The following is a 17398-nucleotide window of genomic DNA, read 5'->3' as shown; positions in this document are numbered from 1 at the left end:
TATTATTTTTTTATTGTTTGTTTTATAGACCAATGTGTATCATGCATCAATTGGTCATGCATGCATATGGCAGAGTGCAGAGAAATAAAATCAGCTTTGCTCAGTTCAATGAAGGTGACATTGATTTTCAATATAGTAAACCAAAAAAAAGTTTCTTTTCCTAATTTTTCAAGAGATTGTGCGAGGAATACTTGTGGATATATTGTTATCATTTACAAGTAGACTAATGATACTTGTAATGTGACACAATTGTGAACTGTTGATCAATAAAAATTGACACGTTTTGAAGTTTTAAATATGTCATCGTTTACAAGTAAACTCATGCCATTTACAATTATGGATAACTATGAACTGTTAATTAATGTGAGTTGGACTGAAAGTCGTAGATTGATGCCACTGTCCACTCATAGATTGAAATTGTTAGATTGATGGCCGCCGTCCACCCATAGATTGATGTCACGTGCAGTGTTAAACGACTAGTGAATTGTTAATTGATTAATGTAAATTTCACAATTTTTCAAGAGATTGTACGATGAATACTCATTGATATATGTTTATCATCTAAAAGTAGACTAAATGCCACTTATAACGTGAAACGACTGTAAACCGTTGATCAATACAATTTTACATATTTGAACTCTGTAAACGAATGCCATTGTCCACTCGTAGACTAATGTTCTCTATGTAGACATGTCATCGTTTACAAGTAAACTCATGTCATCTTTAGTGATGAACGACTGTAAACTGTTAATATAAATCAAACTGAAAGTCGTAAATTTGCCACTATCCACTCATAGATTGATGTTACGTGTAATGATAAACAACTGTGAATCGCTAAATAACTAATTTGAATTTCACAACACGAGCATCACAGTTAATTGTTGATTAATGTGAAACTCAGAGTCAACGATGGGCCAACCGAAATTGACCATGCAACATGTATGACATACCAATCCATTGCAACCATTTAGTGCAAATGAAAAGCAGGGAGACAAGTAAAAGAAAAAGGAAGATACAAATTTCCGACTATATATTATTATTTACATAATTGAAAAACCTGCCCATGTCCGGTTAACAATGATGCAAAACAGCTAGACAATCCCTCTGTCACTGACCTAATATTAACAAAATTTTGGAATGTCCTTGGAAGAAAATTTTAAAAACTAGAAGGGCATGATGCAAAAAAAAATAAAAAGAAAGATTCAAAAGGTAGCTTCCAACACAACGGTCCAACGCGCTTTCCCTTTTTCAAAGTAATGGAGGTTGAAATTACCAAAAGTGACCAAGTTGGAAGGACCCCGCAACATCGTCCCGAGATCCAAACAGGCCGTTTTCCTGTTTGGTAAACCCGATGTTGTGGGCCCGAGTTTCGCCGACGATCAATCACGGTTTACCTCTGCTTTCCCGGAGTGGATTGCAACCGAGTGAGGTAAACTTGGCACTGAATGACAGTTTTACCGAGTTTGAATCCCGGAACAACTGTGAATCCCACCTGCGGTTCAGATGTTGTTGAGAGGAACGCTTCGTCAGCTAAGCTTTCCATGTACACTTCTGAAAATCGGCATCCCTTGCTTACTTGGAAGATTGCGGCTTCAGGATCGAAGGAGAAGGCCAAGCAATGCAGGAGCCAGACACGTTTCGCCATTTCAGCAAACGAAGTAAAGAAATTAGAGCTCGGAAACTCACCTGCATTGATGAGGTTTCTTTGATTCAGATTGCCGAAAAATGATGTTTCCATCTTGGGATGAACCAGTCGTAAGTACTTGACACGGCAGAACTTAGCAAATGCTGATCTGGGATTCTGGGCAAGGTATTCCTTCGGCTTCATTGATTTGAGCTCCGTAAATCTCACAAAAAAGAGCTGCTGCTGTTGTTTCTTTTTCTCTGGCAAGGACTCATTTGGGAGTGAGAAGTTGGGGTGCTGGAAAGCATCGAACATTTCCTTGCAAACAAAGTGTTCGAATGCAAAACACTTGTGATCTTCTTTCCAATAAACCACATTGCGGTCAATCGCTTTAGCTGCTGCATGAATGTCCCAACCGGTAGATTTCATATCATCCATCATCATCCTAACATAGCTCCGAATGGACTTTACTGTGTGTCGGAGAACTGTAATGAAATGGTTAGGACTTAAACCAGATAACTGAAGATTGTCGAACACATGTAGCTGCCCACTCTGGTTTAAACTTCTCTCAAGCAACTTATTCTGATTCTTGGCCTCCTCTAACTTTTCTCCGAGAAACACAATTTCAGAGTCCTTAAGCCTCACCTGAGATTCCAACTTTTTCCCCATGATTTCATAGGTTTTTAGAACGCTCTTCTGCTCCTCGATCTCAGCCAAAACCAGTGTAGTCTCAGGTTTAGGATCAAACTGCTTTTTTAAGAAACACCGCTTCAACTCAGACAAGTTCTTCAACTCGGAGACTACCTCTTTGTCAGCAGCTTGGATTCCTTCACCATCATAGGGAGACTGAGCATACTGTAGTTGTGCATACGCAGCTTTAACAGATGAAACGCTTGCAAACAGTTTCGCTAGAAGAGCCTCAAGGGCGACTCTTTCCTGAAGCTCCTCATTGTTCTTGTCAAATGACTCAGACCGACCGACCATAACCTTACCACCATTCCGGTCATTTTTTACATTTTCTTGGGACTTGACTTTCTGAATTCCAATTTCTTGAGACTTGCCCTTCTGCACTCCATTTTCTTGGTAGTTTACCTTATGATCTCCAAATTCTTGGGACTTAACCTTCTGAACTTTGAATTCTTGGGACTTTACCTTCTGAACTCCGAACTCCTGGGACTTAACCTTCTGAATTCCGAACTCCTGGGACTTAAACTTCTGAACTCCGAAGTCCTGGGACTTAACCTCCGGAATTCTGAATTCTTGGGACTTAACCTTTGGAATTCCGAATTCTTGGGACTTAACCTTTGGAATTCCGAATTCTTGGGACTTAACCTTCGGAATTCTGAATTCTTGGGACTTGACTTTCTGAACCCCATCGACTGGGGCAATACCTGTTGCAGCCCGAAGATGAAGAACTTTAGCAATAGCACGTGCCAATCTACTCTTCTTCGGGGTCACAGATGACGGTCTCACCAAATCCATCTGCAAAACAAAGATCACAAATGATGGAGAGGGGATAGATAGAGTGATGAAGATCTAAGAGATTCTATCCAAAAAAAAGAAATTTAAAGAAACAAAAGGAATAAAGATACGGGGATACTAATGATGACAATGATGAGTGTTGAAGGAAAGCTAAAAAAGCAATATGCTTTAACACTTAGACCACGGCCATTGATAGAGGAGGGAATGTTTCTTTTAGTTTTGCTCTTTCAACTTTTAAGAGTTTCCGATTTGCTTTCTTTCGAAAGTGTAACAAAAGTAGATTTGAAAACGCGGGAAAAAGCGAAAGCAATGCAGAGTGAAGAACACGAAGAGGGAGAAGCTATGGAAGAGATATTCAGCAGACAGGATCAAAAGACGCGTATAAATCAAAATTCTAAATGCAAATCAATGGAACACTAGGAACCTCGGTTACAATGACACATGCATTGTGATATTAAATTCGAAACAGACCAAAGATCAAAGATTAAACAATTATACACTTTTTAATAACTTAATTAGAATTTGGAGGGCATGGTTAGTGGTGATTCCTGTTCTTGACATTCTTTATCATTCTCTCCCCAACTCTACCGTCAGGTCATTCCTACTATTCAAGTCAACAAAATTTAGGTAAGTGCAGAGCACCCTTCATCTTATTAGAAAATAAAAAAGGAGCTAATTTCCAAACCCTTTTTTGTGTTTGTGGGCCCCACCGTCGGACCCACGGCTCACACATCAATGGTTGCCTAAGTTTTTCTCCAAGTCAAAATTCCATAAGTTAGAAACGCATTCTCAATTAGCTCTCTCAAGTAAGTTCCCAGTGTGTGATGAGTAAACAAGTAGAAGATCATATGAGTTAGAAATGTAATTGCAGGACACAAAAAACCTTGTCTACCCAAATTAACAAAAAAACACAAACACAAAGGGTTAGTAGCTCGGTTGGTCAAGAACATTCTGCCCTTGCAACCGAGGTCCCGAGCTCGATATACAAAATAAAACAAAGGGCATCCACCCTAGGATACCCTTAGGCACCCCACTTAGAACAACAGTGAGGTCCTAAAGAGTAATCTCTGCAAAACCAGAAAATCTGAAATTCGTGGGACCCATCATAGTGATAATCTTATTAGGAATTTTGGATCATCTACACCACAATCCACAATCCGCAATCATGGTTTTTAGTACACCCAAAAGCGGTGGATTCTTTTCATTGCCCTCCAACCACCCCCAAATGCATCACACCATCACCATATAAGAACATGAAATTACACAATCACCCCCACTGGATAACACTTCATGGCACAGAAAAAACTCATAGAGATCTGAGCCAGATTGTACATGACATGCAGATTATTATTGTAATCCAACGGGCAAATATTTGATTCCCACTGCCACATTTTTCCTGCTCCCCGTATACTGACAAACCTCGTCTCCCTCCATTTTTTTGCATTCCTACCCCACACGTCTAGGGTTTGTGACTCACAAACCTCGTCTCCCTCCATTTTTTTTTTTCGCAGGAAAGGGATCCTCCCCAGATCCCTCCACCTAATCCTCCTCATCAAACAATCCGGTCCTTAAAATTTAATCCAATGGTTAAAAACATGAGCCCACTTTAAAAATTATAAAAACTTTAACCGTTGTATCAAATTTCAAGACCAGATTGTTTGATGAGTTTGATGAGGAAGATTGGGGGGAAGAGATCCGGATCCCTTTCCTTTTTTGCATTCCTACCCCACACGTCTAGGGTTTGTGACTCATTGCATTAACCCATAAATGTTTCTAATGTTAAAAAGAAGCTAGATTACAAAGACTAAACAAATATAGGTTAAGTTAGATTATACATATAGAGGTTTCCACAAATCTCAAAATTTCAATGCCACACTTAACCATGTTTCTAATTTAATTAACCGAGTTCAAATAACGTTGTCACACTATCACATTTACGGATTACATTGCGAACCACATCTCTCACAGCTGAGATCCGCTCACAAAAGTGGGTTTCGCGGAAACCCCACTTAACGAAAGACAGTAATTAGTAAGTGGATCAGTAAATGTGGTAACAAATAGCACTACCAAATATTGACATGCTAATCTTAACATGAACTCTAAAAGACCTCAAATGAGTGTTGAACAAAAGATTATAGATCTTGCATTGAACCACACAAGCTGGACACCACAATTCTCTTACTATTCTGAGCAATAAGATTTGCAAAAGCAAAAGGATGGGGGTCCCACACAGATATAGCAAAGCAAAGTCATTGGCAAACACAGAAACCATATGCAAAAGTATGGAAACAGTTGTTGGGGGGGGGGGGGGGTGGTGGTGTTCCAGGACCACTATTCTGGTCCTGCAAACACTTTAGCAGATCCTAACCCAATAATCATGGGCAAAAAAGGCCCCAAACCAGTAATTAATCATGTCATTAATCATAAACCAAGCCTTGCTTTGACCACTAACTGGTCAACCACACAATATCTCGCGTAAAATACAATTCAACAGACCTTAGAAATATCACGAGAAAATGCGATCAGTTTCAGTTTCTCTTCATTGTAACGTAAATCTCAAGCGAACAGAACGACGACGTCGACAAGACAACCCGCCGGAGGAAGAAATGGTGTCTTTCCTACCTTGCAAAACAAACCCAGAAATCAGAAACACTGAAGAAAAAAAATTAAATAAATAATTGATATTTTCTGAAAAATAAATTAAAAAAGCAACTTACTTTGTGTTTTTTTTTTCCAATGAGAAAACAACAAGTGCTCTTAGAAACCCAGAAGCAAAAATCGAAGAAATGAACAGAAAAACTTCAAAAAAGGCGTTTGGATTTTGAGGAATATATATTAAAAAAAAATCACCGTCCTTAGCTCTAATTAAAAGCTAAAAAGAGACCAATAATGAAGAAAAAACCGTTTCACAAACCCCTAAAATATGAATTAAATGCACTAATTAAGTTTCGTATTAAATAAACAAAAATGGGCAGCTAAAAACCCAGCAGGAAAGTTTAAAAGCAGCGCAGTTCTTACCTTTTGAGGAAAACACTCGGATTTCTGAAGGGTTTCTGTATCTGTTTCCGAATCGAACTCTTCAAATGCTTCAATGCCTACAGGGTCTTGCGTTTTGTTTTCCGACCGTTTTCAGAAACGAAAAACTGGGTTTTGGAGACGGAAACGGAGTTTGAAAAGGGTTTTTGGAAATGCGTTTTCGGAGAACGAAAGGCCAGAGATTTTCAAAGAAAACAAAGAGCTGGAGCATGCAGGAAGTCAGAGAGGGAGAGGGAGGAACGAGCGTGGCGTGAAATGGCGAAAGAGGGCACGGTTTTGGGAGAAGGGTTCGACAGCAGGGGCATTGGGACTTAAAAAGGGCTCGCAGGGTCGGGTCGCTTTCGGAATTTTATTACACCGGATGTGCCCTTGTAATTGTAGTGGTTTTCCTGGTCCGTTGTGGATACGTTGAGGTGCGGTAGGGGTAGTTTGGGGTTTTAAAAGTGGAATCTGACCGTGTAGACTGGTAGATCTGACGTAGATCGCAGGCGGGGAAGTTTGGAAAAATGCACGGTCTGTGTTGATTGTTGGAAACGGTGTCGTGTGTGGATACTGAGTCGGAAAGTTTAGGTGTGAGTGGGTGCGCATGTCAACATGTGTCACCCCCTCTTTCCCAACTAAGCAAATATTCATATTCTTTGTTAATGGAAAATATGAATTATTTGATTCGAGAATATCGACATGTTTGTGGACAATACTTTTTTAAGAAAGGAAGAAACTTGGAAGTATACAAATTCATACAAGGGGTTGGCATAAAAACCGCAAAATCGCAAAACCGCATCGAACCGTAAGAAAAAAAATCGAAAAAAACCGTGTTGACCGGAAAAGTCAACTTTGAGTGAAAAACCGAACCGAACCGTTCAAACCGGTTCCGGTTCCGGTTTCGAATGACCAAGAACCGACCGAACCGAACCGAACCGTTTTATTAATAATAAATAAATAAATTATATATACACGCACATGTCATGGTATAATAGGTTGAAAAATTGTGTGCAGGAGCTGCTGCTTCTTGCTTGCTCTCTGAAGTCTGAAAACTTGCAATTTTTTTCATCATTTTTTTGTTTGTTGACTGATTGACCAGTGCATATGTATTTTAGTTGTCTCTTTTTGTTGACTTGGTGCCACTACCAAAGACATTTGCATTAAAAAAGATGTGTTGTATGCAACTTTATGTAATCAGTTTTAGAAGATGTATTTGAATGCATAATGATTTGGTGTTCAAATAATTTATTATTAGGAACCGTAAACCGGCAAGAACCGAATCGGAACCGGTGTAGACCGAACCGTAATGTTCTAGTCATAAATTTAAGTGGAACCGCACCGAATCGAACAGTTAATATATTTCGGTTCCGGTTCCAATTTAGGGGTGGAACCGCACCGAACCGCACCGTACCCACCCCTACATACAATATGCATCTATGATTTTTTCCGACCAAATTCATATAGACGGGAGTGTGAACGAAAATAAAGATCTAACGCAATTTTCTGACAAAAAAAAAAATTCCAAGTGCAATTTTGTAAAGTTAAAAAGTTTAAAGCAAAACTTGTGTTATCTACTTTTTTTTTTTTTTTTTTTTTTTTTTTTTACTTTTTACACTCTTGTTAACTTTTGTCATTTAATCTTTTTCAATTCATTTGATTCTTTGATATTTTTTTAATTTATGACGATCGAAAATTAAGAATAATATGTAAAAGGTAAAAAAAAAAGTGTGTGGACAACACAACCTTAAATCAAATATCTATATCAAATAAAAAAGAATTAAACAAAAAAGAAGTGCATGAAAAATAAAAAGAATATAATAGTTGACATCGTGGTTTATTCAAACCAAAATAAAAATTAATTAGATTGAATTGCATTTAGTACTACTTTTATTTACCTTTATCGCTTTTGTAATGGGCGTCATTCACAAGATATTCATCTTAAATTTCTATATTCGGCCCTCAAAATCTCACAACCATTCTTATGGATGCTGAGCCATGATTTGTTCACTTTGCTAGAAGAAGTTCTATGTTCAAATCGACAAATTTCTCGTTGAAATATCAATTCAATAACCCTCTTCCATTCCGTTCATACAAAAGCATAAGACATATTTAGCAAACTATGTCTTTGTTTAAACACCAAAATTAATAGAAAACAAATAAACTAATAATTAACAATTGGATTTGAGTTTTGGGTGATTAGTCTAAATCAAAATCGTCCCACGTCTTAGATTGAAATTAATGGCCGTTTGGATCAAGCGTTGGAACAAAATAATTATCAAATAATGATTCCTACAAAATCCCAGATAATTGAAATTTGGTCAATCCAAGACCACAAAAGTGGCTTGTGGTTCATGTCTTTGAATGGAAATTAGCGGTCTGGGGTCCCACAAAATTCTATTAAAAAAATTAATTACTAACTTTAGTCTTTGTTTTTTTTTTTGAAAAATTCTTCTGAAGGTGACAGATTAATAAATCAAGGAAAATACAGGATTCTATCAGCTTTACTTTTAGCGTTGTTTTTTTCCATGCGTTCATGGAATTTGTCATGGCTCATTTGTTCTAGTGACTAATGGGTAGTGACAGATCGAAATTTAAATATGTTTGGGCAAATGAAAGTCTAATGTTGAAATCATTTCTTTATTCAACTAATTGATTTTATAAGGACAATATTCGACTCTTTGACAACTTGATAGTGTTTCACCATATAAACATTATAAATAAAATTGTCATTGATGGTAGAAAATTTCATTCAAATTATATACTATTTAGTCGATTTATGAGAATAAGTAATATATTCAGGACGAACGTCCATTTTGTATGATTCAATGAATGAATAAACTTTTTTCCAAATCGAATAAATTTTTTTTAAAACGATAAAAAATTTTTTCTAGAATTGACTAATTGGTAGCTTCGCCGCGGCAGTTTACATTTTCAAGGGCCAAAAAGACTCAAAGAGGTATAGGGTATAGGGTCATATGATTCATTAGCGTCATGAATCAAACCTAGAATGAGTTGTCTAGAATTCGTCCTCAGCCACTGAGTCACCCTATAATGACTCTAAAGATGCTATTTTAATTGTAACATTTGTACTAGAAAATGATTTTACCTCGTTATTAAGAGAGTAAAATAATGTCATACGGTTATTAAGAATTTAAGAGCAAGAGAGATATGACTCCTTTCTTTGTATGGCCGTCCAACCTCAGTGAGCGCCTCCGGCGTTCCCACCACCATCACCGCCTTAATTTGTGATCAAATGCATACCATTCCCTCTTAGTAACGGAGATAACACCCGACAGCAAAAGGGTACCGCTCTTCTGCAAGGTTGGTGGTTAACGATTTTGCAATTGTGATAAAAAAACCTCACCTAATAATTATATTATTTTAATTGTGTTTAGCATTTAACATAAATGACACGGACAAATAAAACTTAGATCTTAAGTTATGATGTTCGCTATTACAATTATAGTTTACGTGATTACGTTTTATTAACGATAATAATATTTATAAATTGTTGATGATGTACAAAGAACGAACGTCCGTCCATACCTAGACTATATACTTACAAATGCACGTGCTTAATTCCTTGTTCCGAAACCCGCTTGGCTCCTGTGAAAAAATTAACACATCCTTACCCTCCATCTTCCGACCATGGCTCTGCTCATCCCACCCTTAACTTGTGAGAATTTCAAGCAATATGCTGAATTAGTGATGGGCTTTGGGAAAGAGTGGCTGGGTATAGACTTCCCATGCCCACTAAGCACAAAACATTGCTGGCCCATAAAATATCCATGCCCACATATTAACAAGGCATTAAATGTATCTGATGACCGAAAATAAATGTTATTTACACTTTAAATTTTTCATTTTGTATTCATCAAAAGTGTAATTTTATTTTTAAATATAGAAACTTTGAAATGCAAAATGAGAATTTAGGAGTACCAATAACAATTCTCTAACAGAAATAGCTTTTGATATATCTATGTACCGAGTTGTTGATAATCGAAAAAGGGGGGGGGGGGGTTTAATTAATGGAGATGAAGAGTGAAAAAGTAGAAATATAAAAAACGTATGATGTAAATAGTATAAGTTCTAGTTTGGCTTTGAGGTGCTTAAAAAAAAAACTACTTATTTTTAAAGTTTTTATCTTGAAGGTGTTTGGTAAACTAAAAAAAATGAATTATTTTGGAAGCTGTGGTGATTGATAGCTGAAATCATCAGGAAAGCCGAAGCAGCTAAATGCTGCTTTGGAAAATTGGTTTTTTTTTTTCAAAGCACACAAAGCTATAGTGCACTTTTAATGAAACTTTCTAAAGTTTAATAACACTCTCGTCATTTTTACAAAATGACAGGCCTTGTCCTTAGTACTCAAACTGGAATCTGTCATTTTTACAAAATGACAGGCCTTATCCTTAGTACTCAAACTGGAATCTGTCATTTTGTAAAAATGACAGGCCTTGTCCTTAGTACTCAAACTGGAATCTCTCACACTCGTTCGAAGTAGGACCGCTGCTATCCCGCCCACTTTCGCTCAACACCGACCAACACCACTGCACCAACATTCATCCCTATTCTCCTTCCAGATCCTCCAAATACACAAATAAGAAAAGGATTCAATCTTTTTGAGAAACCATTTTTGAAGCATGAGTCTCCATCGTCTGGAAGCATGCATCAAATTGAAATGGCTTTGCCACCTTCTCTAATCACCAAACCAGAAACGGCTTCGCCGATCTCCATCGTCCCTCGAACCCAACCCCTTCTTTGCTTCAAATTGATTTCTCTCTCTCCTATGAGACCCGATGGATCTGTCTCCATCATCCGACGCATGAACCCATAACTTCTTGTTCGAAAGATTTGGAGTTCGTCTGAATTTGGATTTGGGTTTTAGAAAGGCGTCTTTTCGTATCTGACATGATGGGGCAGAAAGGTTTACGGATTAGAACTGGAGGGATTGGAGGTGGCGTTTTTGTCGGGTATAAAGAGGTTGAAGAGAAGGACGGCGGAGTGGGATTGAAGCTCGTCGAAGAAGCCAACGCCATAAACTAAAGCCTGCACTTCCTTTTTCATGACCGCCAAAGCTGCTTGATTTTGGGTTCTTGAGAGAGAAGAGTTTGAGAAAGGGATGGGCATATCAACAATACATTTTCATAATTAATTAAATTTTTAAAAGCTGAAAGAACTACAAATAAATGGATAACTTTGTCATGCTAATTAATATTTAAAATGAAGTTCATAAATTTTTTTCTTTTAAAAATAAAGTATATTTAGTAATTTATCTTTATTTGTTAAAAAAATTACATTAACGACACATCTAATATATACCATTTTTTATCATTGCTGGCTGTCATAATTGTTTTACGTAAAAGTTTATCAAACATTATCATAATGTTTTTTTTTTTCTTTTTCCAAAAGTACTTTTAGAAAAAAATTTATCAAATATTCTGCTGCTTATTCTTACAGTATAACAAAATCAGTTTTTTTTAAAGTAGAGTACTGTGCTAAGCATGGATGTATTGAGAGACTTCTTCAGGCTAAAACCTCAATATAGAGACGTGGATGTATCGTACAATAAATAAATGAAAAGTAAAAGTAATACTCCTATTTTCCTCACTTGTCATTTATGACTGACACTAACAAAAAAAATAACCACAGAGATCATTTACTTCCACTACACGTCAATCTCTAGCAAAGCTTCTCTCTCATATTGTCTATTTATGTCATGAACCAATTAATAGCCTAACAAAGCCGCTCTATTTTGTACAAGAAAATACTTTAATTCAAAAGTTAACCATTCAGAAGGCGAGAAGGGCGGCAAGCCAAAAATTATTCGTAATTCCCTTAAATCCACCCATTTGGCAGGAGCATGGATGTATTGAGAGACTCCTTCAGGTTAAAACCTCAATATAGAGGCATGGATGTATCGTACAATAAATAAATGAAAAGTAAAAGTAATACTCCTATTTTCCGAATTTGGATTCACTCCAGATCCCCTTCCTGGAATTTCGGAGATCAAGATATAAGGACCGTTCATTAAAGATCGTGAGACCATAATTAAATATTTTTTACGTAAAACGAGATTACTTTACTTTTAAAAATATAAAAAGTATTTAATTATGGCCACACAATCTTTGATGAACAGTTCTTGTGCCTTGATCCGGAGATCCCGAGGAAGGGGATCCGGAGAGGATCCAAATCCCTATTTTCCCTCACTTGTCATTTATGACTGACACTAATAAAAAAAATAACCACAGAGATCATTTACTTTCACTACACGTCAATCTCTAGCAAAGCTTCTCTCCCATTTTGTCTATTTATGTCATGAACCAATTAAAAGCCAAACAAAGCCGCTCTATCTTGTACAAGAAAATACTTTAATTCAAAAGTTAACCATTCACAAGGCGAGAAGGGCGGCAAGCCAAAAATTATTCGTAATTCCCTTAAATCCACCCATTCGGAAGATCAATATTACAAGCTTGTAGGCTATAATAGTGCTGTGCTGGGTTGTGTGTAGTGTACGCTAACCGAACGGAGAGGCCTGCTTGGTTTTACCGACTTCCAATTGACCGATTCCATCGGTCGGACGGGTTAAGCGGTCCAAGCCTGAGAATTACGGTGTCGGGAATGAACGCTTCTGCGCGAGCCTTGTCCGGTACAAACGCTTCAATGGTCGAAGCTTGAGAAATACGGTGAAAATGTCAACCGGTGAGTTCAAGTTCAATGGTCGAAGCTTGAGAAATATGGTGAACATGTCAACAGATCGTCGATTTTTTGTTGATAAATTCCAGCGCCGGTGACCAAAGGCTCCATTGACAAAATCAACGGTAGAATAGCAACAATTCAAGATTGAATTTTAAACGCAGAGCAAACCAGATAACAAACTCAATTTCTTGTAACGACAGAAACAGTGAAATTCAGATTTTCGGGCAAATTCACTTGTGTAAACAGAGAGTCAAATACACTCTAACAAAGTGAATTTCTACACCTAATTAGCAAGAACAAAATCCTGGCAGTAGCTTCTCAAAGGTGTCCTTAAAGACTTCAGACAGTAAATTATAAAGATCCACAGGAACCGATACAACGACACTTGACATATAACACTGTTTTTTTAGAGGATTGCATTGCTTTTGTATTCTCATGAAACGGAGTGATAAGAGACTAGCCTAATAACTTGAACTTCTCTGTTAAAACCTACTTACATCTCTCAGCACACCAAAATTGTCAGGGCGAGACCATTACTTGGCAATACACGTGCCTAGAAACCAAAGAAACCGAGCTCACTGGCTCTCTCTTTCTCAAATGTCTCGAAGTACTGATAGATGATTGTCACTGCAAGCAAGATTCCGGTCCCTGAACCAATTGCCCCCATGAAATCGGCCAACACTGTGAGTGCACCGATACACATGCCTCCGAAAGCAGCAGCTGTGGGAATGTAGCGGTTCAACTCCTTCTGCAAGTTTGACTCACGGTGACCAGGCATGACCATTTGTTGTTCCTGTAAATTGAAAAGGGATATAGTTAGCATGACGCTTAGGGTGTATTGAGTAGGTAACATTATGTTAACAAAAAGCCGGATCTAAGAATTGTTCAGGGACATATTTATGGTTTAAATAGCGCATTAGGTAAGAACATCAATAGAGGAGTAGATTGGATCTGATCTGGCCACTTACGTTGTAAAAAAGTGGGAAGAATGTCAGGGTAGATTGGGTCAGACCTACCTACACTAACCCCTCATTTGCAACAAATTAAACAATTTGTTTAAATCATTAAAATTAATACCTTGAGCTGCTTGGCGACATCTTTGGCAGATGATCCAGATACTTCAATCCATGTTTTTGAGAAAAGTGCACAGGCAGTCAACATAAATATGAGATAGAACAGTGCATGGAAGGGATTGGCTGCCATATCAGCCAAGCTGCAAAATATAACCGCAGCATATCAATTGAAGTGGGGATCAGCAGGAATAGAGAGGAAGCACGTAATCATCAGGTTTACCAACAAAACTCAAGCTTTATCAAGCATAAAACAAAATATCTTCAAGAGGAAAATATTCCCAACTACCTAGAAGGTGCGGTGATATAATATGCTAGACCACCAACAGGAACGAATTGCCCTCCTGAATATTCAGATTCCTTCCATTTGCCCAAAAGATTCACTAGGAAATTTCCGCTGTACCTCCTGTAGAGCAACTGTGCACACACAAAAACTGGTCACAATAATGTGGTAGAAGAAACAGTCCCCAAACAGACCATACAAGCATAAAATCTCCAGTACCTGGGAGATGAAGTAAAGGTTGGACACAAGTGCAGACTGCAAAATGATGGGCATGTTGGAGGTATAGAACAGCTTGATAGGATAGGAACCCTGCTGTCCACGAGCATTCTTTGATCTCACAGGCAGAACCACGCGGAACCCTTGGAAATAAATTACTATAAGGAAGATCAACACTGTGGCTAGCAGATTTGTCACGTTCGGTAGATTCTGCCGGTAGAAGGCCTCCCGGAGAGCTCGAACCTTATCTGTTCGAGTAATCAGAAGATGGAACAGGGCAATAACAGCACCTTCAAATTCAGCTCCTCGCCCACTGTTGATTGTGGTAGGGCTAAATGCTTTCCAGATAATGTTTTCACTGAAAAAGAATAATGTAACTTTTAAGTACTTAAAATTTGGAATAGCATATTAGAAAATTTCCCCAAAAACTTGAACATGCTGACTCATAAACTATTCCCACTTCTGGACATATTAAGGCAGAAGAAAGGATAAAGAACTCACCAGATATTGGTGGCAATGAAAAGTGAAATTCCAGAGCCTAGACCATATCCCTTCTGAAGAAGTTCATCCAAACATATCACAATGATACCGGCAAAGCAGAGCTGAATGATAATTAAAATGGCATTTCCAACTCCAAGTTGGCCAACACTACCATACATGCCAGAGAGAACATACGCAACTGCCTCACCAATAGCTATCAGGATACCCAATAACTTCTGTGCTCCATTTCTGTGAAGAAAAACATAAATCAGGACATGCAATACATATAGCAAAACATGTATACAAGTTACGAATAAAAGAGAATACTAAAACTTAAGACAAACATAACAGCAGATTTGAAACCGCAGCAACAGAGATTTCCAGAAAAATTAAGTAACTAGAGACAGGTGACCACGATTGACATGCATGATTTACTAGACAGTGGCACTTTAGTTTGGATTAGTTTCCAAAATGTATTCAAATACAGTTTTTGAAAAGCAGCAGAAAACAAAGGTATTGAAGTTTCGGAACCAAAAACATAATTTAATGTCTTGAGCTTTCAAGCCTGTATTTTGAAAACTCTTTCTGAAAAACACTTTTCGCTTCATATATCATCAAGAACTGGAGACCGTTTAGGCAAACAACCACATCAAAAAAGATTAACCACTAAAAATTTCAAAGGCCTAAGGTATACTTACAAAAGAGCACGATCTTCGCGTACATTGTTGTCAACTTCAATAATCTTAGACCCAGCAAGGAGTTGCATCACCAGCCCAGATGTGACAATTGGGGTGATCCCAAGCTCCATGACAGTCCCGCGGTTGGAAGCGAGGATAACACGCATCCAATAGAAGGGATCTGCCCCCGTGGTAGAGTGTATGCCATACAGAGGGAGCTGGCTGCACACCAAGAAAATGAACAGCGAGATAACGGTGTATATCACCTTCTCTCTGAATGGAACTTTCCGGTCAGCGCTCTGAACTTCGGGCAGAAATGACAGAAACGGTCTGACCAAGTGAAGAACTCGAAATCCTCCTCCCATCTTGCTTCGTCTAATCTAATAACCTAATCCAAAAAAATCAACGTTTAAAACCCATTTAACACCAAGCCAAAATCTTTCGCATTGAAAACACTAAATTGGTACAAAAATTTGACATTTTTGGTGAGGGGCATTCCGATCCAGCTTAATCTTATGAGATTAAGAAACTGAAACACATTCATAGTTTCATACGCATGCATAGCATCTAGATTCACAGAAATATACAATTCCGATCCATCACATATCACATGCATACATAATGCCATGCATAAATACATACATACATGCTTCAATAACTATACATATATGAATCGATACATGCATGCATATATACATAACTGGATCGCCGAGATCGAAATCGAGGACAAATCATAACAGATCTGAGAATGCCGAAACAAAATATAAATAAGAAATTGAGATCGATTCGAGGTTGGGAAACTGACCTCGCAAACCACAATTTGGGATCTCCAAACCCTAGAAACGGGTTTTCTCCGATGGGGGAAAAATTGATCCGAGAGAGAAATTTCGGATCTGGATACGAGCTGAAAAATGAGAAATGGGCTTGAAGAGCTTCGGCGATGTAAATGAAGGGCGTGCGTTTGAGTGCCGAACTCGCAGGCCACGAGGTCAAAGCGAATGGGTATTTGACACGTGTACTGACAAATACGTGGAGTAGGACACTATGTGTCAATTTTAATTGACTCCTTTTTTGGTTGAAATTTTTAATTTGACTCCAATTTCGAAATTAGAGTGGATGGGCGACATTTTCAATTTTTGCAAACTTGGTCATTTTGGTGGGAAAGAGATCATCTTAGAATCCCTTCTATTTAATATTTCTCATCAAATAATTTAGATATTTGAAATTTGATCAAATAATTCAGATATTTGAAATTTTATGAAAAGCTAAAAATACGGGTTCACTTTAAAAATTATAATAACTTTAATCGTTAGATCAAATTTTAAGGTTAAGAATCCGGATTGTTTAATAAGAATGATTAGGTGGAAGAAATCCGAAGAGGATCATGATTTTGGAATTTGATGTGGGGACTAAAGTTTGAAAGTGTTTAAGGTTTAAGAAATAAATTCCAAAGTTATCTTAGATTTGAAGTTCATGTATGAATTGTAAGATTTGGAAAAACCTTGGTTAGTCGAGTCTCGATCTAGGATTAGAATCATGATATGAGATCATGAACTTAAGGCGGGGATTCATTCTCACGATTGGAGGCTTAGGATCATACATTTAGGTTAACGAATTAGGGTGGGTGTTGTGCCAAAGGTCTTTGATCGTTTGGTGGGCTGGATCAAATAAGTATATCCAATTAAAATGGATATCAATCCAAATCTCATGTTTGATGGTGTTAGATGTATGTTGAATGAGATTAGATGAAATGGTCTACAAATTCAAACTCGGGTGGATTATGTACCTCACACACGGGTTACAACCTCACATGTGTGAGGCGAGCATGTCATATGTTTTTTTTTTTTTGAAC

General features: G+C 37.7%; 2 protein-coding genes across 3 annotated transcripts; both read right to left on the bottom strand.

The window, feature by feature from the left end:
• Positions 1 to 996: 996 nt before the first annotated feature.
• On the bottom strand, positions 997 to 6409 carry LOC137742532 (protein GRAVITROPIC IN THE LIGHT 1-like). 2 transcript variants are annotated; one of them, XM_068482423.1, is made up of 3 exons: positions 6125 to 6409; positions 5603 to 5728; positions 997 to 3106 (listed from the first exon to the last, which is right to left on the bottom strand). In XM_068482423.1, exon 3 carries the CDS (start codon positions 3104 to 3106, stop codon positions 1391 to 1393), a length of 1716 nt encoding a protein of 571 aa, XP_068338524.1. In that variant the 5' UTR covers positions 5603 to 5728; positions 6125 to 6409; the 3' UTR covers positions 997 to 1390. The 2 variants fall into 2 exon arrangements, with proteins under 2 accessions (XP_068338524.1, XP_068338526.1); XM_068482425.1 differs by having other exon boundaries at positions 5603 to 5724.
• A 6622-nt stretch (positions 6410 to 13031) lies between these two features.
• LOC137742089 (uncharacterized) lies at positions 13032 to 16504 on the bottom strand. Its single transcript, XM_068481835.1, has 7 exons — positions 16352 to 16504; positions 15568 to 15934; positions 14891 to 15118; positions 14393 to 14747; positions 14180 to 14307; positions 13898 to 14033; positions 13032 to 13613 (listed from the first exon to the last, which is right to left on the bottom strand). Exons 2-7 carry the CDS (start codon positions 15909 to 15911, stop codon positions 13374 to 13376), a joined length of 1431 nt encoding a protein of 476 aa, XP_068337936.1. The 5' UTR covers positions 15912 to 15934; positions 16352 to 16504; the 3' UTR covers positions 13032 to 13373.
• Between the last annotated feature and the right edge of the window lie 894 nt (positions 16505 to 17398).

This window comes from Pyrus communis, chromosome 8 (genome assembly GCF_963583255.1).
Source record: "Pyrus communis chromosome 8, drPyrComm1.1, whole genome shotgun sequence".
NCBI classification, from domain to species: domain Eukaryota; kingdom Viridiplantae; phylum Streptophyta; class Magnoliopsida; order Rosales; family Rosaceae; genus Pyrus; species Pyrus communis.
This window is presented reverse-complemented; position numbering and strand designations above follow the sequence as displayed.